Raw genomic sequence first — 26650 nt, forward strand, 5'->3', positions numbered from 1 at the left:
TGAGTCTTGTTTTTTCATCTTTTTTTCTGAAGCCATTATCTTTTATTTACATGTGTGTACATTTAATAAAACATGTTTAATTGACTTGTACATGTGTGAATGTTAATCAACGTTTTTTTTCTTACAGCCTACACCTACCCAAGACCCTCAGGTGAGACAGCTGTCACAACTACCCTTCTCTGCTCTTCCACATTTCTACAAGTCACAGATTTAAGCTCGTTGTTGTGACCTGATTGATGACAGGGTGGTGAAGCTAGGAAGGCATGTTGAATTTTGATGCAAGCTAATTTAGCCTGTATGCTGCAAGCCATGTCAGCACAAGTTTGTCAAGGCAAAGTTTGTCAGGACCCAGCCTTGGCCTTGATTAAATCTTGTTGCTAGGGAGGAGGGTGGGGTAACAGTAGGATGCAGGCAAAAAATGTCATTCTAGTGCCTATGATCGGAGGATATGAGACTGGATAATGCAATGGAATTGATTAAAAGGTTTATGGGAAAAGTACTTGAAATTAACTTTATGAAAATATATTTAAACTATGTTACATATTACCTTAAATGTATCCCTATTTTTTCTCTCTGTTAGCCCGCCCGCTGCTCTCTTGCACTAACTCCTGCTCGTATCCTGCCTCTCATCCTCTCTCTTGCCATCCCTCTCTCTTTCTCAGTCAATTGCATCTTGTCTATTTTCTTCATTAAGAGACACGCAGCATTTTTCTGGCAGGAGTGGCAGTTGGCTCCGTCAGGGTGAGGCAATTAAAACAACAGCAGATTGGAACAGACTGTGAGAACAACAGTGCAAATTGAAAGGAGCGCATGTAGTGGCGCAGGGTGTGAATAGTAATAGATTAGCTCCCTAAAACAAAGCGGCACACACAAACCATCCTCGTGGGTAGCGTGAGCCATATGCATCTGCAGCGGACTGTGTGAGTGTCCGGGAAGCTTTTACGGAATCTGTCAGCTTGGATGGTTTTCGTTTTACTTGCTTGCCTCGATTTTCATTTGTTTGGTGAGTCTCCGATAATTGCAGGGCTCTCCAGATGGGCTAATGAAAGGGATGACACCACAGAGAGAAGCCCCTCTATCTGGCTTAACAAGACACATCAGCTTCAAGGATAATGACAATTGCCTTGCAGAGGTCTTCCTCAAAATGTATATACTTCTTTTTTTTACTTGCTGATGTTTGTGGCAATAGCAAACAGCCAAAATTTATGGATCGGAGAAGATTGTTTGTCATATGGGGGCTGCATCTGATCATAAATTTGTTGTGAGAATAAAGCATATTGGAATATTTAGAGAGAATCAAAGCCAGCTGAGAGACAGGGGTGAAGAAAAGTGGACGTGTGCATGTATATATATTACATTCAAAACATACTAACCCATGAATGTAAGCCCCCCAGTCTCCCCATTCAGAGAACTTGGAGCTTTACATAGCAGTATCTTTCTTACTGCCTGAAAAGTGTCAACAAATGTCATATTTGAAGAAACAGCTTGTTAAACCAGGGTTCAATGGGTCAACAGCTTCTCCTCTGATAATTGTGCTCTGCTGTGTTTTTTTTTTCTGTTCAAGAATATCTCCCGGTTACGTACCTTTTTTTTTTTTTTATCACAAATCTTCTGACAATAAAACCTTTCGATGAAAGTCTTTTTAATTTTTTTTTCTTTTATCACATTTGACACAGCCTGACCTAATCATAGTTACCTGTAAAATGTTCTGCATGTGGGAGTCATGCATCAAAATATGCATAATGTGTGGAATCCACTCAAAGTTTCACATTATACACCCTTCCTCCTACACAGTACCTATCACTTTGGCGGTAATTGTGTGGCTGTCTGATCTTCACATCTGAAGTGCATATTGCAGAGGTTATTATACAGCTATATTGTCGCCATTAATTTCCTGGTAAAAGTGGGCCAAAAACACCCGTAAATTATTTCACCTGTAGTTTTTAATGCCACCTGCACAACATGTCACTGATCTAATGTATTTTCCTGTCTTGTTTTTTCCTCCACCCACATGCTCAAACGCACACACACACACACACACACACACATTCCAGACCATGTGTGTGGTTTTGAGGATGATAGGATCTGCGGTTTCTCTCAAGATCGAAGTGATGTTTTTGACTGGACGAGACAAAATCACCTGACACAGAATCCTAAACGATCTGCCAATACTGGCCCCGAGACTGACAGAAGTGGAACCAAGGAGGGTGAGGAAACTGGGGAAGCTTTTTATATGCAGGTTCAGTTCTGTGTGAAGTAGTTTAAAGCAGAGCATGACAGAACTCTGTATTTCACAATACACAGAATCATAATCACTTTCAGTGCTGTGTTGTATTCAAGACCGTGGACAATAGAGTGTTTTCTTGTTGGTTTCAGGGTACTACATGTACATAGAAGCATCACGGCCACGTGTTCAGGGGGACAAGGCTCGTCTACTTTCTCCACTTTTTAATGTGACCTCCGTCAGAGGCCCCAAGGGCTCCGGAAGAGTCCCATACTGTGTCTCTTTCTACTATCACATGAAGGGCAAACATATCGGTGAGTAGAACAACGGAGAAAAATGTTCATAAACAAACACACACACACATTGTCCACTGCCAGAAGAGAACATCAATAGAAAAACCACGACACACATGGAAGTTCAGTACAGAGCATGCTGACACTCGATACTATCGGGGTTCTCATATCACTGAGCTTCTGTCAGAAGCTGAACCCTGTGCTTGACCCTTGCTTGTAGAGCTTGTCAGATGCAACATTGTACGTGGGTGTGTGTGTGTGTTTGAGAAAGAGAGCGAGTGACTGAGAAAGGGGGCGATGGGGTGTTACCAAAGTTCTGTTTCTGTTTCTGCTTGTGCCTTGGTGTGTTTGGAGGTGGCTGAAGGGGGCAGTGGGTGTATGATTTATGGCAGCGGCAAGACACAATCAGTCATTTGGGGGGGCTGTTCATCATAATATGCTCTGTCACACCGCTAGAAAGCATACATCTTGTAGCATACACACCTGCACACACACACTTTTACACCAACCACCCAAACACACATACACACTTATACACACAAGCATACATACAAAATTTCCACAGAACACATATGGTAAAAGTTACAAATGCGTGAAGGCACACCCACATTTATTCACAGATACAAGCACACACATGCACATTATTGATTGTCCATAGCTGAAGTATACAGATTTCACTGTAACATGTTTATGTCAAAGTGTTTCGTATGTAATGCATGTCACATGAATGTTGGCGTGTATAGAAGGACACAGTGTTTGTCTGTGCAGATAAGAGTATGTAATGATTATGTGTAGTTAAGTGTATAAATGAGACGAAAGGTGTTTTCTTTAAAACTAGTTGGAGGTTTTAATAGATATGATATAGAGAAGCTCACTCATTTGCTCGAAGTTTATAACATTTTTAGCCATGCTTGGGTTTGGCTCATAGGATGGCAATATCTGTTGTTTGTTGTCACTATTTTATTTAACTGAAATAACCTGAATCATCTCAACAAAATCAGATGGATTGTTCTGAAATTGTATTCATTCTTGGTCACTGGAAGATGAATCCTACAGACCCCCATACATTTCCTTCACCGCCACAGTAAAATGACATATGTGGTTCAGAGTTATTAAATGGACAACTATCAGATAGACTGCCATGCCATACACAACGATTTTTAAGTTCTCTTGAAGCTTCATTCTCATAGCACTTACACGATGTATCATTTCTATCAGCCTTAGTTAGCTGTGCTTTGTGTTTAATGCTAATTAGCAAATTTTAGCGTGCTCACACACTAAAAAGAACCCACAGTGAACATGGTAATATTATACCAGCTAAATTTCAGTATGCTAGCATTATTATTGATCAGATCAGATCAGATCAGATCAGATTAGATAAGATAATATAAGAATCTTCCACTCATTAATTGTGAGCATGTGAGCATTGAACTATAGTCTCACAGAGCTACTACAATAGCTGACTTGTTTCCGACTATTGGGTGAACCCTTGTCCCAGGTTTGTTTGCGTTTCTCACTTGACTGCAGCACTGATAAGAGTTTGAAGTGCCTAATCTGTATTCACTTATAAATCAAACACAGTGAAAAGCTGAATATAACCATTTCACCTGCAGGCAGGCAGTGACACTATTTATTGAGAGTATTTATGTAGACACCGCCTTGCAGATTTGAAAACGCTCCTACAAAAGCACAAAGAAAAATAAATACAAACTAAAGCATTTGATTCATTTAGATAAAGATACATTAGATTTATTAAATCATTTAATTAATTTTATGTTGACTAGCACATGTCAAAGCTGTATGAAACTGATCCTTGATGAACTGGTCCCTTACCATCTTTTTTTACTAGAGTGCTGCACCAACTGAGAGTCAACACCTAACTCTGCACCTTTTAGTCACTTTTAGCTACCTTGGTTATTTGGTTATGATCCATATTTACACTGTATGGCTACTGCCTGACATACATAAATACAAGTTAATGACAACAGCTGTGCTGTATAATCAACCTTTAAAGATAAGTAACCACAGTTAAAGACGATATAAAGTTTTCTTCTTGACTGTGCTGCCATACAGCCCCCATCAGTGATGAGGCTATACACACAGACAACTACTCTGACAGCCTATTCAACCAATCTTCAGTAGCCTCCTGCTCTCTTTGACCACATATAATATGTTTTAATATAGCCCAAATTATGAAATAGTTTTTCTCATTTACATATTTTTCTGTTTCCATCGTCGGACAACAGAACAAGTATGAAAAAATGAATTAATCATGTCTCATTAATACTACCTGTAAACCACCAGGCTATCTGAAGCAGCTGAAGTGTGGTGATAAAATCATTATTTTATAATTGTATCATCATCTGACACTCAGCATAGATCCAGGTTAATGATAACAGCTCTTGCTTTGTATTTTGTTATACTGATCTCTGAAATTAACAATGACAGAGGAGTTTTTAGGTGACAGAGGCTACACAGCCCCTGGCCCTCAGTGGGCTAACTTACATCATTGGTTTACAGAAGCTCAGCTTTCCTGCTTAATGGTTAAACTTAATTACCAAGCTGGCCTTTTAAGATTTATACACTCTGGAAGCTGTTTATGGAAAGCTGTTTTGGGGCAAGAAAAACCAATGACACTGCCTGCCAAGCAAAAGTACCAGGGCTCAACAATTTATTGTTTTCTTATCGTCAGCTTGCGCAAAAAACACATCGCAAAAGACTGTGACACTGTGCGATATTGGGATTTTTTGAGACAGCTGAGAGAAGCAGTAGATGTAACTATCATTCTTTTTTCTATTGGTATCCTTTTGTGTTCAATTCAGTGTTAAATATTTTCAATAAAAGATATGTTGGAGATATTTTTTTAATTCACCAGGCAGTTTGTATTTTTTAGTATACTGAAAGCAGCAGAAAATGTAAACTAAGTATGCTTTAATATCTGTTTATTTATTGCAAATAATATATCACAATATTCAACACCTTATTGCTTATTATAATCATATTGTGCAGCCCCACAAAATGCTAAAGTTATGAACTAAACCAAGTAGTGCACCTAAAAGTCAAAGAGGTAATGGACCAAACTAGAGCATAAAGTTAAATATTTATTGGACTGACATTTATAAATCAGCTAGAAACATGTCCCAAATGGGATACCCATTCTGCAGTGTTCCTGCGCAAGTGGCCAGTTGTTTGCTAACTAGCAATAAGTACTTGATAAACCAATAATACTATAGTGCTGGTTTAATTTCAGTTTTTAGGTTTGTATCCCTCATAGTGTCTAAAAATTAGTTAAGGCCTCAAAAGTAAGTAAATATTACAGTTTCCCCTAAAAAACTTCTGGTACCTATGTATAGCTGTCTTACTTTAGTAAACCTTCAGCAGAGTGTGTTTATTTTCCTTGCTCCATCTGACTATTCTGTATCATCTCCTACAACAAATTTCTTCACGTCACAATTCAAAGCACTTTATGTTTCCATCTGTAATGGATGCTATACCACTTGTATTGTGCATTTTGCTCAAAGTCTTGTCAGTGTTTTACAGCAAAACAATGAGGCAAAACAATGCCACATCAGTCACACAGCGCTTGCCTACGATTAGCACATTCTGTTGCCAGTTACGCCCAGCTCTGCTACAAGCCCTCCCTCAATTTACTCTGTTGTTCTCCCAGTCTGTTCCAATCTGTTGTCACTTTAATTGCCTTACCTTGGCAGAGCTCACACTCCTGCTAGAGAGACACAGTGTGACTCTTAATGACGAAAAGAGACAAGATGAGGATAAGACAGAGGGGGTCAGTGAGAGGAGAGATGAGACGAGAAGAGTGAGGGGACGATGAGGGGTGGGCGAGCCTGCGGAAGAAAAAAGGAGGTTTAATGAAGAGACAGAGCAAAGAGGAATGTAGGGAAAAGAGACAGACTGAGAAAAATGAAGTGCGACCACAAAGGAAGTGTGAGGAAACAAGTATGAGGAGGCATAGAAGGGAAGTAAAAAAAGGCTCGAGCAGAGGGCTGCAGGAGAGGCCATCAACTTGTTAATGTTCAGAGGAGAGAATGCAAGCGGTAGTGCTTTATGCTTAAGCACTCTAACTAGTTTTAATGTACCTGAAAGTATAGCTTTAAAGTACTGTAAAGTGTTTAAAGGGCTGTATATGTTGAGAGCATTTAGGTACTTTGACACAAAGAAATTTTTAGAAATGCTGTTGAAATGTTGCTCTTTCCTGACCCATATACCTCAGCTGTTTTATAATCATGAGATTATGTGAATACAAAACAGGTAAAAGTATCTTTTTTGAGGTTTTTGCAAAATGAGGAAAGAGAGCACAGTGCTTTTTTGGATTTCAGGTGTGAAATAGGCCAGCACTGCAAATAAAGACCTCCCCATGTGATGTGTTTTCTTGCTCACCTTAATGTGTTTCTCTTTGGGCTTGCTGGCAGCAACAATAAACAACATTTAATTAGTTTTGTTTGGCATTGGGTAGTATTCTAGACTGGCTCAGGTTTGCGGAGTGCCATTGGCAAGCTTACTTGGAATCACTGGATTATTTTTTTACTTCACAGTGATGGAAGCAAATTAGAGTTTGAGGTTATTTAAATGTTATACTTCTTGTATGTTGTTTTAAGAAATTAGTTTGCTGTGTTGATGTTTTACAGGTCTGTGTGGAGGAGGAAGAGTGTGCCTTTGTGACAGTGTAGCTGTGTTTAGCTAAAAGATGTCTTCATACTAACTTCTTAGGGTTAGATTCTCATTTTCAGGAAAACCTTTTGATAAGCTTGTTGTCTAGCTAGGTTGGTGTTAGATTTGTTCATTTTCTCACGCTCAATTGTTTATCTAAACAGAACTTTAATTTCAGTGCTTTTGCTTGTTTGGTGGCTGAAGTAAGACTCTAAAGTCCATTTCCTACTGCACAAAAAATCACCTACACCTGCTTATGTCTTGCTTTGTATTTAATGGTAAAGGTTACAATCAGCATTAACTCCCAGGACAAATAACTCTGCAGAAGTCATGGGTATTTATCAGCTTTATCTCTGATCAGCAGTGAGGGAAACATGACACTCGGGTGGACACGCTAATTTTGCCTGTGCAATGCGAAGACAGGCCTCCACAAAATACTTTGCGTCCAAGGAGTGCTCAAACATTGCTCAAAATTTATTCCATTTAGTTTATGATAGAGAGTGTAGGTGACAGAAATAAGTAAAAGGTCACCTCAATAACATTTTCACTTTCCTCTATGCTGCTTCCTACTGTTAACTAACTTGTTTTCCAGCCAACCATCATGTTTAATGTATCACATGAGAAAAAACAACAACAAACAAATGCAGAAAGGCAGACATCATCTGCTACTGAGTTCATAGCTGGTCTGCTAGTTCTCATTTCCAATACATCAAATGTACCCCTCAGTCAATGATTTCTCCATCAGACACCAACGCAAAAAGGTATCTTATAACCATGTTATAAGTTTATTTTGTAAAAAACCTCTATGCATTTAACAAGCAGAAATTGTACGTCTCCTGTGAAACCGAAGTGTATTTTGAAAAGACACAATACCTGTAAATTGACATGGCTTCCCAGAACATCAACAATAGACGCAGGATACCGAGTGTCTCATAAGTAGATGATAAAGTCTATTGACCCACTAGTGATATTGACGATTTGGTATGAGAATGTGTTGGGCTGGTTTACTACCGGCAAAGGGAAAGCAGTGCTTAACCTATTTTTTTTAACAAGCTTTCCATAAAAAACCTGCATACATGCACTAACTTTGGTGGAAAAATGGTGTCATTCTCAATGCACAGTTTAGCATAGCTTTGGCACTAAGGCTAAACAGCAGCAGAGACAAACAGGGCATGGACCCTAATTAAGTGCAGATGAGAGATAGAGGGAGAAGAGATCCAATGCAGACCTACTTCTAATAATCTAACAAAAGACAGCATAACTCAGCTGAGTTCAAGTATGGCAGTGCATGTGTATTTCTGTCTTTGTGTTTATGACTGTTTATCTTTGCTTTCATCCCCACTAACGTTTCTACAGACAAGTAGCCCTGATAGAGCTGTGCCTTCTCCTCTACCTTTCTGACACTCTTACCAACACACTCTGCTTTACCTCCGTCCAATCAATAGACTGTTTATCAGAGTCCTCTTTCCTCCCATCCTGTGTGTGTGTGTGTGTGCGCGCGCGCGCGTGCGTGCATGTGTGCGAGCATGCGTATGTGGGTGTGTAGGTGGTGATGGTGAGGGTGCAACATAGATAGGAAGAGAGAGAGAGAATGGGTGGTGAGTGAAGAAACAGTCGAGGCTCAGATATGTGGAGGTAGAATGAGAGAGTGGGCTGAACAGGTGAAAGTGGGCTACACTAGCATTTAGCTAATACTCCTCTCCATTATATAACTACAGTGCCACCCATGTCCTTTAAAAGTTCAATGTGATGAACAGTTGCATGTGACTCTTAAATGTGGCTATTCCAGCTTCAATATCAGTACATCGTTTTTCATGGAATATGATCCGAACTTTAGACAACCTTACAAAGAAAACCCCAAAAAACTGCTGTTAAAGTAATAGTCTGACATTTTGGGAAAATAATCTTATATGCTTTTGTGCCGAGAGTTAGACGATAAAATCAATACTCAAGTGGCAACCTCTGAGGCTGAAAAATGGAGCCTCTGTGGAAGTGCCAAAAGCTGCAGTTGTTTGAATGGCCACTTGAGGCTGGCTCCAAAACAGACAAAATATCCGTAGACGTATGTGAAAATGCCCAACTTCACAATATTAATAAACATGTTACAGGCTGGTTGTGAGGTGTTGCTACTGTCTATGAGTCAGATCCACCACTAGCTCTGTTACAACTCCACCCTGTCGTCAAAATACCGTCACTTCTGGCTCCAAATAAAACAGCAGTCCATCACTCAGTTGGTAATGTAGGTTTGCTATGTCCATTATCTTTACAGTCTTTTCAGTCAGAACCCAGAAGCTAATTAGCTTAGGTTAGTATAAGACTAAAACCAGGAGTACATAAATATGATATAGAAATTATATTGATATCTTAATAAAAGGCCAATTATTTTTGTACATTTTCAGTTAGGTAGTATAATAAATGTTGCCTTTGACTATTTTAACTTTTTTAACCTTACCAGAATGTTTTTATTATTTGCTTTTACCCACTTATTCATTATATCCAATTACCGATAATTATTTATAAAAAAATCTCAAAATTTTTTTTTTTTTTTTTTTTTTGAGGCAGCACCAATAATCAGCCCTAAAATGTTGTCAATATCAGGATATGAGGTAAAAAATATTGTGTTATTTGATTTTCTCTATATTTTCTGGCCCCAGTTCATGGTAAGCTAAGCTAACCAACTGCTGGCTCTGGAATGGACAGATATGGCGTATGGTATATTGTCATCTCTCAGCAAATAAGTAGACAAGCACATTTCCCATGTCAAACCCCAGCAAAACAAAAAGTACCCCAAAGTCCACAGGATTTGACAAATCTGACAGATTTAGATACAAGCATGTTTTTTAATGATTTGTTTAGCTTCAGTCATGTTCCATTAAATAAGATTGCATACACATTGGAAAACTCTTATTTGCGAATGTATAGATGGTCAAAGGCTCCACTAATGTTTACAACTAGATCGACAGTTTGCTTCCCACGGCTTTTTTCTGTGTACCACATACGTACAGATATCCTCAACATGTTATTTACGCAACATCCCTGTTTGCCCCTGTAAACACTACACTTTCCTTGTCACGCTTCTCTTGTGATGAAGGAAGAAGTTAATTACTGCCAGCCTTCTGCTTATTTCAAGGTTTTAAGAACATTAGTTCAAAGATACAAACACACACACAACAGAATGATGCAAAAATTGTGTTTATACATCTACACGCACAAACATACTGTATGTTCACGCACACACATACATATAAAATATAACACGCACCGAGAGCATGCCCCCTGCCTGCATATTTGTTTAAGAGACTGGTGGTTGGTTAATGTTCCAATTAGGAGCTAGCTGAGGATCGTTAAGAAGATGAATGGGTCTCTTGCACCTTAGAGACCTGAGAGAGAGAGACAAAGAGAGACACAGAGAGAGACTATTTGGATCACTTCCCTCTGGCTTGAATGGTGTCATTCTCTATGGGTCGTTTTTCAGCATTTAGGACAATTGATCTTCATGTCGTTTGTTTTTAAGGAATTAAACCAAACATTAGTTGGCAGCGACATGTATACTTCAGATTACAGGAAACCTTCTTTGCTTGCAACCTCTCTCCATCACCTTTCCATCATTACCTCTATCTGACTTTCTCTCTTTGTCTCTTCCTCCTTTATGCTGTCCTTTTGCTCCATTATGCAAAATACAACTAACCAGTGGACTGTCAATGTAGGGTTCAAGAAGGGCCCCCGCACATTTCATTCCCACCTAAATGTCATCCACATATAGTGTCTGACCTCAGAACTTCACCCTAGCATATGAAGTATGCAATTCATTTGTTTCCACTTCCTATATAAATTGGGTGATGTCCAAAGCACAGCCATGTTTTTGCCAATAGAAATAAAGGCAATTTCAAGTATCTGGTCAAATGCACATCTAGCAGTGTGTTCTGTTGCTTAGAGTTTGGTTCCTTAGATTTTGTGAGGAAAACACTCCTTTTTTTCTAGCATTTAATGTTAACAGCTTGACTGCAGATATATTTGGTAGTGTTGGATGGATTTATGTAAATGACAATGTCAGAACCCTGCTGAGTTGCTGGGCTTCTCTGGGATAAAGGTGGTGGCTATAATCAATTAACCTCTGTTTCTCTTGTGACTACAAATAATCACTTACATACAGCGTGTGGGGCAGCCAGAGAAATTGGGTTTTCTGTGAGTGAGTGAGTGCGTTAGTGCGTGAGTGCATTTGCATCATTGGTCAGTGTGACTGAGGATGTGACGTTGCTGTTTCCCTGTTGGCCGTTGTTCTTTCAAATGAAATAGGCATGGAAACAGTGGACACGCTGACGCAGACGCTGATGGTCCTGTACTATAAAGTTATTCCTCATTCTCTGTAAGCAGTATAACATTGCAGCATGGTGAAAATAACAAGACAGACAGCTAATGAGCCATCCGCAGTGTTTATGTCAGTCTTAGAGGGACGAGAGAGAGGATCACCCCATCAGTTTGTTTGAGGAATATATGTCTGTAAAGCCGGAGCCCTACAGTTATGCAAAGTTATTAACTGATAGGTGTTACAGTGTCAGAATGGGCGGCGCTGCCATAATAAAGACAAGAAGAAAATCAGACACTGATTGAAACTGAAGTGAACATTATGTGTTAGAGTGTTGGACTGGGTGCTGCTGCAATGACAGAATTCTCTGTTTGTTAATCAGCAGTGATAAGACGATTCACAAACAATTGGTATCAGCAGAGCTTAGCTCTGATAGCGGCTGCAGGCAGCACAGCCTCCGCTGGTCAGACGGGGGCGCTGCAGAGGGAGGATGTGTTACTGATCAGCAGGTACATCTTTAGAGAAAGAAGCTGCCCTTCGCTGTGTGACTGCATCTAACATTAAGTGTATTGTTTTACATTTAGCACATATTTAAGGGTTGCTAACTCTCATGCTCATGGCGTGTGACACACACTTTCAACGTCAGTCTCACGCTCTCACGCTGTCTACGCAAATCTGATGCCAAAATACTGCCACAGCAGAAAAGTGTTGAACAGTCATGTAATACAGTGAATGATTTTGACTCTGATATAGCTGAGTAATTGATAACAGAGCAGCATTTCATTATCTTGGATCAAACAGCTGATGGTCTAACAGCAGCGCAGTGAGACAGACAGACAAACAGCTTCTCCTCACAGCACCAAAGTGTCTGAATGAACAATCAACCAGATATTCAGCAGTGGAAAGTGACTTCTTTAGACTGATGAAGACTATTTTGTTTTAGTTTCAGGTTCATGCAGACTTTGGATTGAATTATTTAGAAACACTAGGACGCATCGCTCCGTGTCTCATCCAGCCGCTTGCGCTGAGCTCTCATTGTTATTGCCAGGGACAGATGCAGTGATTAAGGGCCTCTGGGCCACAGACACATTGCCTTATTTTCAACCTTACTTTAACTTTAACAACTAATGTTGGCAGGCTGTTGGCAGCTATAGAAGAAGTAAAAACTCATCTCTGATGCAATGTTCACAGCAAATAATCTGCTCACAGTTCATCATAACTGCTAATCTAACAACAATCGAACAACCTTCCTGCAGTAGGCATTGGGTTAATTGTACAGTTTATCAGTTGTTCTCTAATACTATTGTTGTGAATTTAATTGAATATAAAATATCCCTAAAATATCTCTTCAGTTTACTCAGTGATAGTAAAGAAATCCCTGAAGGCAAAAGGCTGGGAACCACTGTACACGGTCCAACCAAACACTCTGTCTTGTTGTGGGTACAGTAGGGTCTATCATTAGTTTGTCTTTAATGTAGCTGATAAAGAGTTGGACACACATAACTTTTATTGGCTATTACAGTTTGGATATAGGCACCAGAACTGTTCAGACATGACTCACATTATAATCTACAGTATTTGTTAGGTGCTTTAACTGTCATTCGATATGTGCTCCTTTCTGACTGCCAAGATATAAGTCAATTTGCGTGGGTTGATATGTTTGAATGTTTTGCCTTAGATTTTAATGATCTTAAAGTCTGTAAACAGCTTAATATGACTCAATTCTCTGTCTTTGCTTGCTGACAGTTCACTGACAGTTTCTAATGATCTGTACTGTTTGTGTGTGTGGCTGTGTGCTTGTGGGAATGCATGTGTGCATATTTTTCACAGGCACTCTAAACGTACTTCTGAGAGTGAGAAGCATTGCCTCTGTGGACTCGGTGGTGTGGACAAAATCTGGTCATCAGGGGCCAGACTGGAGGAAAGCATTCTTCGATATCAGTCCCAGTGGACCTTTTCAGGTAAATGACTTGGTAATTACTCTTTTCCTCAACAAAGCAAATTATAAAAGCAACAATAAAGCAAGCGCTGTTCATATTTACACTTCAGGAGCTAACTCAAAGTTCAAATCACACAGATTTTTTTTTAAAAAAAGACAAAAATACACACAAAAAATGAATTGTTTTACATTCATTTCTCCCCTTTTATGCCTCTACGCTGGTGATAGCTGTGGCTGGAGGCACTCAGTGTCGGTACTAACATTCACTTGGACTTAACAATAAATTGATTAGATTTTGGTGGTCAAGGTCACTGTCACCTGGTCTGTCTTATTGTGAATGTGATACTTCCATATATTCTTCAGGGTATTTCCTCAAATTTGGCACAAGCATCCAATTGGACTTATGGATAAAATTATAATGGGTGGTCATAGGTCCAAGGTCAAGGTCAATATGACCTCACAAAACACATTTTTGGCCATGCCTTTCAATTCAATTTAATTCATACACTACAAAATTTTAGACAAATGTCCAATATGAAAAAAATATTAACCCATTAATTTTTTATACAAAAGGTCAAAGGTCATATGATAATATTTTGCAATAACATTTTTCTGGCCATTATTCAATGTAACTTAGGAAAAGAAGAAGAGACATTTGGTCTGATACTATTGGTGCCGCTAATCTTTGGTGTCCACCTTGAAAACACACTGACTGGATAGATCTTCAATGCTGCTGGAGGGAAAATGTGTGTGAAGCATCCATGTTAGTGCAGGCATAAATGTCAACTGTAAGTGCAACTTGACTGGTTTGCAGAGGCATTCAACCGCTAGGCAATAATTCTAGTACTAAAACAAACAAAAATAAATCTTGATTATCATTTACTCGTATATATTTCATAAAACTGGCTAGATGATTCAACTCAGTGTGTTGTCTAAAAAATATATTGCCAATGTGCCTGATGTTTGGACTTGTTTTTTCACACCTAGCTTAACAATTTAAATAAAAATTTAAGTTTTGTTTTTTTCTGATGGAGTATGTATTGATTTGTTTGTAAAACTCCTTCAAATATTCAGATGAACTGGCTTCAGCAGTAGTTACCAGCAGCTGCTTCGTCTCACTTGTATGTTGCAAAAGCCATGCAGCAATCATGTCGAAGTTTGTTCCCTAGCTGAATAGTTTTTCCCTCTCGTTTTTGTTGTTCTGTGAAGGTAAAGGTTTGGTTCAGATTAAGGTTTGAGGAAACTAATATCTACCTACCTATTTTCAACACAACAACAGCATGCCAGTTGCCATAAATTCTTGGGTGCCATAAAACACTGAGCATAAATGTCATTAGCCGACTCAAGAGCTAACGATGTTTAAATTCATTAGATGCAAATGAATGATTTCAGTTCAATGTTCACCAAAAACATAAGCACCTTCATGCACAGCATTGAATACAGCAGTGAAGAAAGTGCACAGTGCAGCAGTATAGTGTTCAAGGAATATATCTGTTGCTATAGATGAACATACATACAACAGACCAAAGGATGTAAACTAAGAGCTAAAGACAGCAATAAAGCCATCACCCCCTCCCACCCTCCACCCCTTCGCCCTGCAGCCACACTAAGCAGCTGAGATATGTGGCATAACTTGGTCTAAAGGTATGAGTGGGTCAGTTGTTGCAAGTTGAATACTGTTTGCTTGATGTTGGAAGACCTCAACCTCTGAATTGGAATCAGCCTCCAATGTTCACCTCTTGAGGGTTAATTTCCTTCATGTGCTGACAGCATTGTCAGGTCTGCTTTGTCTTGCTCTAAGAGGAAGAGGAAGGAAAAAAATGGAGTGACATTATGATCACTGTATTCCCTTTTTCTGCCATCTATCTCAGCTCTGAGATGTTTCATCTATTGCAGCCATTTCCTCTCTCGGTGTCTTTCCCCTAGAGGAAGGCCTTCACTACAGCCTAGAAAGAACAGGAGGGGGTTTATACTCTTGTGGCTGTTAAGATTCGAGGGAATACCAAAAAAAATGGCTCTTAACTCTGCTGAAAATTTGATTAAATTTTCACAGGAGATTCTCCACGGTGACATTTAAACCCCCAAAGACCCTGAGAAAGTCATCGAGTATAAATCTTCTGTTAAGCTCACAGAATCTTTGCCATATGTGATATAAACACATATCCAACATTTTTCTTGTTTTCCTTGGCAAAATATCAACAGGCATTAGGCATAAATTAAGGTTTTAAGCAGCAGAGTGGTGGCAAGGTTAGAGAAAGAACTCAAGCACTCTTTTGGCAAGCACCTGCCCTGTTGTGCCTCTGCCAGTGCCTGCGTCTCAGGATGTAAACAATGAGAGTGCTTGCACACTGGAATCAATATGGCATCACATTATTATTTATCAAGCCACACAAATTGGTGACAAAAGTTGTACTAATGAAGGCAATGAAAAAATGTGATAAATATAAATTAACCTCAAGATTTTAAATGAGAGACTTGGGTGCATTTTTCTTTTGTTAAATAAGTGTTGGTACAGCATTTTGACATTTTCGTACTGAGGGGAATATTGATAAATGAGGACCTTTGAGTGAACATTCAGCTCATTTTCTGCTGAATGTCAGCAACGAGCCCATCCACACAGTAACCAGAGGATTATTCGCTTCATCAAGAATGTGCTGATCTCAGGACAGTGAACAAGGTTTCTCACTGATTTGAAAGATCTAGAAATAGCATGCTTATGTAGCTACTCACTGTCCAAGAAAGATAATATTATAGAAAAAAAACAAACAAACATGTAAGAAGTAAGCCAAATGTGACCAATCAAAATTAAACACCTCTTTTCCTTGCTTTAAAAAAAACTATAAGAAGTTAATTTCAAAAACCAATTGCAATAATATCATTTACATTTTTTCAAAGAATGATGGGATTTGATATTTCCAAGCTGTAATGGGCTATTAAGTTGCTCTTTAAGAAGTGTTGTGTAATTACAGCATCACCTGAATAATCCCAATTATTTCCCCTCAAAGAGGTATACAGGTTTTGAAGTGAAAAGAAAAAGAGCGCTTGTAAGAGATCAGTACTCTGTATCGACCAATACCCTGAGTTCAGTGTCAGAATCACTATCAGTATAGAGAGAGAAGGATCAGTGCATACAGGATGTTATTGAGGAGTTGGACTTTGTTTGCCAGAGTTTATATTCATGTATGCCATTCAGTAAAAGTAAAAAGTACATTTTAATTTGAATATAGTTTGAATGCACAGGCACACTCTGGAAACCAACGCACTGTGAGACAATGCATATGATTGAAGAGCAAAAGAGAAGGGTTGTAAAAATACACATATTTGTATTCAACCATTTGGTAAGAGGCTCTGGTATGCATTACAAACCCACTGATGCGTTGAATATTTTATTACATTTGGAAAATGAAATAGACAAATTGAATTGTGTTTAGTATAACATTCACAGTGCCGCTGCATTTAACAAGGCAGTCTTCATGAGGTAACAGGCAAAATGCTGCTTGCCCTCCCCTCCCCCAAACCAAAATGTTCTCCTCCAATGAGACACACTGGGAGGCATGCTGCACTGAGCTAACTTGTTGCAATATGGTTAGTAAGTTACAAGACGACAAACAGGAGATCCTATGATAATCTACGGGCCTCATAAACCTTGTTGGTGGATAAGAAACAAGGGTATGCCACATCTGTTACACAACAGTAGGTTCCACGGTAATCGGGAATACTCCCAATGTCACCCCAGTGTGTCAGTTGGAGGATCTAGATGAAAACAAGAAGCAAGCAGTTATCCCTGCTGCATTTTGGCAGCCTTTCCCAACTAATTCAAACAGCAGCAAAAGATATGAGACCCTACTCTTTAGTGGAAAACATAGTTTTTTATGAATACACTTAGTGCATTTCAGTTTTCCCTCACAAAAAGTCTAAATTATGATGTAAGTTTAAAAACATAAAAAAAAAAAACAAAAAAAAACAAGGACATTTTTCCAGCAATTTCAGAAACAGGATTACTTCCTGTTTTTTATTTGCTTCTTATTATTTTGTTGCTTCTAAAAACACACCGCAGAAGATAAGTCACTCAGGTATAGCTCCATCACTGTTTAAAGTCAGAAACGATCATACTTGTGATGTATTTAGTTATTAATTTTTTTTATATCAAGCTATTTTTTTGGCATTTACACTTTTGCTGTATGAAAGAACGTGCTGAACCGTGACACCAACGTATTGCATCGAACCAGTCATGAATTTTGTGAACTAGAAGAGAGTACAGAAAGCTTCCACCTGGGCAAATTCCCAGCTTGTCATATTTTATTTGCTGATACAAGGATATTTATTTACTAATGTTGCTCCCTTTTAAACTTTGTTTAATGCGATTAAGAAGTGATGCAAACATTTCTCATATCTAAATCTCTGACCAAGCTCAAATGAGCTCAAATGAGCTTGGTCAGAGAATAAGCTTGTGGGGTACAACCTTCCTTCATTTGAGCTGAGCTATAATTTCTTCTTGTTGAAGTTTACCAGAAGTTTAAAGTTTAAGTTTACTGTACACATTCAGTTGATAGTGGAAGAAAATGGACTGGGAGACATAACAGAGGAAGCGCCTGTGTTTGAGCACTGTCTGTTGACACATCATTGAGGTCCCTCTGGCTCTTTGGCAGCTGCACTTGCAGTTAGCTCTTCCCTGTTGGGATGTGGCCGAGTAAACTTTATGACTCAGTCCTCCTTTCTGACTGGACATGATGCTTCCGTTCTCACTCATTTTCCCAGTTTGTTTTTTTTACCTCACTGTATCTATTTGTGCGTGTGTGTGTATGAGTGTGTATTTTTTTTTCAACCCAGCTGAGAGGGTAAAAAGTGAGGGCAAAAAAGAAAAAGATGATGAGTTTTGTTTTGCGTGCCTCTATCCTCCTGTGTGTGTTTCTCGATCTCTCTCTGTTTCTGCTTTCTGTGTCTCTGCTTTTCTTTTCTCCGGCCCTGTGCTGGGACGGGCGGGCCAGTTGGGTCGATTCTTGCCCTGGTCCACTTCACACCCCCATGTCTCAAGGCTGATGACTAATGGCTCTAAAATCAACACACCCAGGAAAGAGAGTGTTCAACTGTTCATACACTAACCACCCTTAACACACCTTCTCTCTCTCCATATATCTGTCTATGTTATCTTACACTCACATTTTCATGCATAAACACTGTGTTAGATCCACACACATGCACACATGCAAACTCTTCTTTAAACACACACACACACACACACGCTCTAGTCTCCTATCCCCTGCAGCAATTAGCTATGACAGGTCAATTAACAGGCTTATTTATGAGCAAGGGATGCCTGCTAGTTGTGTTGTAATGATTCCAGATACTCTCTGTACGTGCATGGGGGAAATTGAATCCATGATGAATGTGGGCTGAAGGCCTTAGCTGGGGGCTGCATTTGCTCTTCATTAACTATGCCTCTGCAGCACCATGTTTCTTTCACCATTAAAGGGAAAATTAAGTCTGAAACAGTGGGCATACTGTATGTTTAAGGGCTCCTCTGTGATATCATATAGTGCAAGTTTTATGGTATTTGCATGTTAATGAGTCAGTTGGACTGAAGTTTTCACCTGCTGCACACACAGACACACACACACACACACACACACACACACACACACACACACACTCAGAATACAACAGCCTCTTTTTGTTCTCCTACACAAGGCTAACTTGGTGTCATCTCTGAACCAGTCACACTTTTTGACATTACTGATCTGTATTATATTTTTAGCTAATTTATTATGTTTTACTGTTATGTACTGTATATCATCAAGCCTGTGTTAGTTTAGTCTAAATTCTTTTATTTTATTAGTTACTAATCCATATTGTTCCGCATATGATGCGTTTGCCATAAAATAAGAGACTGTGTGACTTGATGCCAAACAGTGTGTAAATTGAGGAAAGAAACATGCACTTAATACACAAACTACCATCATTTTCAGATGTTTCTGCGTAATTAGCTACCATACTGATGTTACTGTACTGTACAGACTGATGGTGTGTGTGTGTGTGTGTGTGTGTGTGTGTGTCCAAAAGATTTTGTTCGGGTTCCCACAGATCCTTAAAAAAGTCCTAAAAGGCATCAACTTTATTAATCTTAAAGTAAGGCCTTAATTGGTATTACAGTGTCTTAAATCAATCTTTCAAAAGTCTTGTAAACTAATTGGTAATAGTTTGATTAAAATAAATGTTAACTTGTGTCTCTTCTTAATGCCCCCAAAAGTCATATTTTATGTTACAATAAATATTTAGGAAAAAAATTCCCCAACTGCAAGTAATTGTTTAAATGTCATTGTTTATTTTTTATTTCAAGAAAATATTTCAATTTTTGTCTAAAATTGGTCTTAAATGTAATTGGGTGGCATTAAAAAAAAGTCTAAAAGAAGTGTTGAATCCCACTTGCCTAAAGCTGAGGACTCTCAAAATACTGCTGCTTTTCATGTGATGCACTCAGTTAAATCAGAATTAATAGTGTGAAAATTTTACTTACAGTTGCTAATTCTGAGAGAGAGATTAAATTCAAGATACATAACTTCCAGTGACGGGGTTTTAACTGGCAGAGTTCATTAGGCCTTAGAAGTCATTAAATAATCGTGAATTTGAGGTTTTCATTGCCACAAACATTTTATTTAATTTAAGTTATCCATCTTTAAATTTCCTTTTTGTCAAATGAGCCAAGTTGTTTTGCATAAAAGTCCAAATTTCTGATGTTAAAAATCTCTAAATGTAACAAACATACAAACATAATCCTAACACGTACTTGTGTTTATACTTACCTGCAATGCTTGAATAAATAAAATATGATGTCCAAAAGTCTTAAATTTGGCTTAAAAATAATCTTGAAAAGTCTTTAAAAAAAACATTAAATATAAGTGTCTGATACAGACACTCTTGTCAACGCCTGTCAAGTCACTTGAGTGTTCATCCAGTGTGTTAACAGAATTTATTCGTACCCCCACACTAAGGCAGCCTGAATTGTTTATGTTTTCCATTTATGTGTAAGTACTAGTGTGTAGGGGGGAATGGAAAATAGGAGACTGCATCACCAGAGAAGACCAAGGTCAGTGATGCAGGTTCAGGACCAAATGGGAAAAAATTGTATATCAAAGGTCTGAAGGTATCACCTCTAGAGCTTGAAACAGAACGTACCCACTCAGCACAGCATAGAGACATGCAGACATGTGCTGATAGACACACACGACAAACTTATAGTTTACCCACACTGTGCCATGAGAGGCAGACACCAGGGAGAGCCATGTCCTTTCCACACTGTGTCTATGGAGTGTTAAAGAAGGCAGCTTAATTAGTTCAGACACCATAACCTGCTGGTAATGAATAGGAATTATACAGTCAAGTAGACGACAGCAAGGAGAACCGTGTACATGTGTTTGTGAGCAAGTGGGAAGTGTTTTAGAGGCACAGAAAGAGGGTGTGCAACGTAGGAATGAGATGTGAATGTGTGTTTGTCTCATCAATAAAGCACTTAATGCATCTTAAATATTCATCCCTCCATTTGTATCGTGACTCAGGCTGAGGTAGGTGAGGCAGGATGGATGAATGAGAAAGGATGCATGCAAGCAAGAGAGAGATTGTCTCCTTGGCAACTGAAGGTTGCCTCATATATGACTATTTTTCACTTGTCGACTCCATCACAGGGGGCGTATGAATGTGGTTTTGTGTGCCCTCACTTTTCTCTCACATTTGTGCATGCATACATCCATCGCATGTTTGTGTTTGTGTGTCTTTGACCAAGTATGTACCGGAAACTATTAACTAACTACTATATTAACTGTTAATTATATTAAGTAATGTAGGGCTTCTCAAGCATGTTCTACTGAGGTCCAGTAGACCCTTTTCACATTTTGGTATATCAACAAAAGCACAGGTGTAATTAATAGATGTACAAGTTATATGACTGAATGCCTTTCATGTAAACTTGTTCCACTGTTGTGGTATAATGCATGCTGGCTCACTGACATGGCTTACTAGGAAACTTAATGGAACTGATCCATTGTTAATAAAATTTGTATCACCTGTGCTTTTACCTGCTATGGAAAGTCAAAATGTCTGCTGGTTGCTGTAGTTTGCAGCTTATCACAGGATCTGTCTCTGGCTCAACACTTGCTAATAAGTGAAAACTGCTGCTGTGTTCTGGGTGGAGGGAAAACCTGCATTGTATTATAATGCTGGCATAATTTTGTTGAAAACCACTGAGGGTATATGCAGTATTAAGTAAACCACAGGTTTAGCATGCCAAATAAATACCATATGCTCAGCATATTATTAGTTCAGATTAGTTAACGATTTCTGTCACAACATAATTTTCTCTCGCAAAGAGTTTAAAAGGACAGTTCACAAAAAAATACATATCCTCCTATTTCCTCTTACCTGGTAGTGCTATGAATCCATACAGTAGCTGTAGCAACATGTTCTCATCCCAACTCGTCACTCTGGAGTGCCATCTACTTCCATGACATCCAAGAGAAAGCAGACATCTCTTATGATATCTTCGACACTAGCAGCTAATGCCGAAAAAAATCTAGATTAATAGATAAATAATAATTTAAATTAAGAAAAAAAAATCTTGAGTGCTATCTAGATTACTTAATAGCACTCAAGATAGGAAAAAAATGTTTTTGATTTAAGGTTGAACTGTCCCTTTAAGCAACAAAACTAGGTTAAAATCTCATATTCTGCTGTACAGTGGTTATAAACCTTTTTTCTTCAGGGATCTTTTTACTATCATTGAGTAAACCGATAACATAATTCAGTGTTATTTCATATTATATTAAATTGCTAACAATAACAATAGAGAACAACTGATGAACTTTAGCTTTAACCTAAATGCCTACTGCATGAAGTTTGTGTTAGCAATTATGATACATTTTGAGCATATTATTTCCTGTGAATATAGTTTTCCTGATATTTGTTCTAATTTATTATAGGATTCAATATATCTGTTATCATACATTCTTTAAAGGCTTCTTTTTTTTAGAAATTCCTTTTGCTTGGCAATCTTTTCTACAACAGGACAAGGCTGTTTAGCAGGTTGAAGGCTCCGTGAACACCCCTTGTGTTCAGGTTCTCACTTTGCCTCATGAGATTTAAAAAAAAACAGTACATGTTGAATTTTAATCTAAACTTAAAAAAAAAAAATTAATTCCATTTAGTCATCTTCACAGAAATAAATGAAATGCTGAGATAGACCTACTGTTCATTTTATTTTAGATATAGTTTTTTTTAACACCCCTTAAAATAAAGAAGGCCTTACAACCCTAGACTGTGAATATAGATGGACGACACACTCCCACTTACCCCTGCTATGCTGAAGTGAGGTTAAAATATCCAAGATATGAGCGATGCCATCTTGGGAGGGTGATGTCATTGAGATCCCACATCTGCGCAGAAGCGATATCCGTGGTGGGGGAGTTCCCGCCCAAACACCCGTCCAACCAATCTTGAGCAGCTCCATTGAATGCGAGTTGCACAGATTGGCTGTCATGGCAGAATAGCCTCCTTTTTTATAATTCAATAACTCACTAAAACCGAACTTATCATAAAAAACAAATACTTGAACGAACATCAGGGTGATGAGAACTACCTTCAGTGACAGAAACTCTCCGCGTGACTCTGTAAAGCTATAAAGGCAGGCAAGTGGGCTTAATGAGTTTGTGTCAGTGTGATGACATTTAATGTCATTTAATTTAATGACATTTAATGTGCTGTAGTCCCATTTTGTCACTTGTTAGAAGTCTACTTTTTCTACTTTTTCAAGATGAGTAAAACCATAAAAGTTAAAAAATCAGGTTTATACGGATGTATTTTATGTTGCGGAGCAGTCATCATCATTCATGTCATCAGTCATCTTCCGTAACCGCTTGTCCTCACAAGGGTCGCGGGGGGGGCTGGAGCCAATCCCAGCTGTCATCGGGCGGAAGGCGGGGTACACCCTGGACAGTTCGCCAGACCATCGCAGGGCTGACACATATAGACAGACAACCATACATGCTCACAATCACACCTAAGGGCAATTTAGAGTCACCAATCAACCTAAGCAGCATGTCTTTGGACCGTGGGAGGAAGCCAGAGACCCCGGAGAGAACCCACGCAGACACGGGGAGAACATGCAAACTCCGCACAGAAGGGCCCCTGCCCGGACTGAACCCTGTTCCAACTGGGATTTGAACCAGGGACCCTCTTGCTGTGAGGCAACAGTGCTAACCACAAAGCCACCGTGCCGCATTATGTCTCAATATCATTTGCCTGTGTTAACCACAGACCTTATTGAAGGCATTTTACTGAAAACCCATTCAAAAAACCAATAGACTTTAAAACGAGGGAACTGGAGGTGCAAAAAGGCTATACGACTTCCGCGTTTTAGGACTCATTACTTCACCACTCTATATTCAGTCTATGCTCCCCTGGGAAGCTTTGGCAACCATAGTGCGCCAGGAAGTCCCAGGCTGGGAACCAGAGGTGTATGTGATGCCTTGTTGCGCTACAACCAAAAGTTAATGTAGCCTAAATACATGTTGAACAATACACTTAACATTAGGCACGGTCACATAGTGGAGGGGAGCTGTTTTCTCAGAATCTGTACCCTCTGATCATTGAACACATCCTCCCTCTGCAGCTCGGTACGACCTGGGGATGAATGTCCTAGTGTGACCAGCGGAGGCTGTGCTGCCTTTGGCCACTATCAAAGCCAAGCTCTGCTGATACCACCAGTTTGTGAATTGTCTTATTGGCGCTGATTAACAAATGGAAATTCTTGTCATTGCGGCGCCTCTTGGTCCAACACTGTAACATGAAGTATTAACTTCAGTTTCAATCAGATTTTTAATTTCTTCTTTTCTTTATAAGGGCAGTGCCACCTGTTCTGACATTGTAACACAAATTAGTTGATTAAGTTTAAATAAATGTAAGACTTGTGTCTAACAGGCAGGGCTGTTCCTTAGCCAAACTGATGAGGTGATCCTCACTCCACCATCCAAAACTGACACATGGACCGCAGATGGCTAGTGAGCTATCATGCTTTCTATTTCCATTAAGCTACCATGTTACACTGGTTACAGAGAATGAGGAATAACTTTAGAGTAATATCAGATTGTTAGCGTCTGTCAGCCTGTCCATCATGTCCACCATGTCCTGTGATGGAGTCCATGTTCAAAAAAACAACGGCCAATGGGAAACAGCAACATCACACCATCAGTAACACTGACCAGTACTTCAGCTTCATTACTCGGTCAGTCAGTCACTCACTCACTCACCCATGGACAGAGTTTTGTGGGTATAGGACTGGCCTTGGATGCTACAATCTAGCCAAAATAACTGAAATCACTAAAAGGGAAAAAAAAGAATTCAGATTTATTTTAATCATTTAAAATTCCGGTTCTAGTAATTTTCCCTTCACAATACTGTTACGAGGCATTTCAGTTCTTCAGTTTGCTCTATCTGTTTAACACTTTCTTGCCCACACTCACTTACAAACACTCACATACACACACAGAGCTGCTGTGTAACAAATAGAGTTGTTAAATAATGTAGAGAGCATGCAGCCTTGATCCCAGCACCAGCCAGAGGAGGTGAACGGATAAACATACTTTGTTACTCTCTCTCCCCCTTCTCTCACTTTTCCTTCTTTCTGACTTCTTTCTGCTATGTATTGAGCTCCCCAAGGGCCTGATGAAATGAAATATGAAGGGTGAACCCCATTTCTCGACTATATACCTGTCTGTCTCTCTTGATTTCTCTCCCTCTGCCATCCTCCCTACTCTCTTTCAGATGTCATCCCTGCCTCTCCCACCACTGCCCTCTGTTGCGGATGTTTTGTCCAGTTGCCCTGCCCTCCCTCATTCTCTATCCGTCTCTCATTCTCCCTCACTATCTCTCTCTGTCTCCAGGGAGTGCTGGTTTCCTTACAATCAATAATAATGATTGAGCTGTCTGCTGTTGACAATGGGAATTACCTGACACAATTGCTGTTGTTGTGTTTGGCTGTTTAGCTTCTTTTCCACAATTTGAAATTGTGAAGAACAGTTCTATTAGGTTTATTTTGCCAATTGCTGTGGATCGCTGCATCTCAAAATCTTGCTTAGTGATGTTAATGGAGGAAAAGACTGTTAAAGATGACCGGGGATTGTGTTTTCGCTGCTGGGAGGCAAATGATTGTATTAGACATTGCTGTGCTTTTACAAGTAAATGATGCAAGGTTTTGGAGCCTTTGGTAGGTAAACGGCATCAAACATTGTCCATATTCATTGCTTATTTCCATAAGTTCTAATACTGTAAAGACAGCATGTTGCACATGGATTAGTCACAAGTGTTTTGTTTAAAATGTTGGGCTTCAGCTACAGTATATGTAAATTACCTATAACCCCTTTGAAGCAGGAAAAGTCACGTCTGATGTTGGTCTACTGAATTTACAGTCAACATTCAATATACATTTATTGATCCCATTCATACGAGATGGCAGTTTCTCGTAAATGAACAAAGATAATGTTTATATTTAGACTTTCCAAAGCTGATTTTCAAAATATTTAAAATGTTGCATTGTTTACATCGATATTTAATTGCTAGTCCTCCTTTTTGTCTTTGTTGTTAGTGCATTGCTGCCTTGTTTGATGTGTTACCTTCACGAACTGTCCATCAACAGAAGAGCATAAAATCAATAGCAGAATGTGAATTGCATCATTTTGGGCATGTGCAGCCTTGTGCGTGCACAGGATACAAACAAAACAAGCCGGCGCTACTAGTAGTCAAAGCTCCACAGTCTCCACAATCTCTGATAGTCAGTGTTAACAGAGTCTGCAGAAGAATCACCTAGAATTATGTTACAACCAAAAAACCTTAAGCCAGTAGTCTTTTGATTTAGTATTACAACTCCATACAGTTGGGGACAGTAAGAGATAATTGTACACAAAAAAGCCTGGACAAAATCAGTGTAACAGAATCTATCAGCAAAGATATCCTGATCGACCCTCAGTCAAGCTCCACAAACATTGGAACCTACGCCTCCTACAATGCAACTTGATTTCTTTTGTTAGACTCTCCCTGCCATTTAAATGCCAAGCAGCATCCTCCATGGCTTAAAAATTGAAGCCAATGCCAAAGTGCCAAAAAACGCAGTTTATGGAATGGCCACTTGAGGCTGGCTCCAAAACTGAGTAAATCCCAATTGACCCCCATTTTAAATT

At 39.1% G+C, this 26650-nt stretch overlaps 1 protein-coding gene across 1 annotated transcript in view; it reads left to right on the top strand.

The window, feature by feature from the left end:
- The window catches only part of LOC121943399 (MAM domain-containing glycosylphosphatidylinositol anchor protein 1), a 203372-nt gene that overhangs the window by 161876 nt on the left and 14846 nt on the right, over positions 1 to 26650 (top strand). The window contains exons 13-16 of the mRNA XM_042486927.1: positions 128 to 151; positions 2055 to 2207; positions 2377 to 2538; positions 13322 to 13452. Of these exons, the coding sequence (XP_042342861.1) occupies positions 128 to 151; positions 2055 to 2207; positions 2377 to 2538; positions 13322 to 13452 (470 nt within the window). The remainder of the gene's footprint in view (positions 1 to 127; positions 152 to 2054; positions 2208 to 2376; positions 2539 to 13321; positions 13453 to 26650) is intronic.

Source organism: Plectropomus leopardus, chromosome 1, assembly GCF_008729295.1.
Source record: "Plectropomus leopardus isolate mb chromosome 1, YSFRI_Pleo_2.0, whole genome shotgun sequence".
Taxonomy (NCBI): Eukaryota; Metazoa; Chordata; class Actinopteri; order Perciformes; family Serranidae; genus Plectropomus; species Plectropomus leopardus.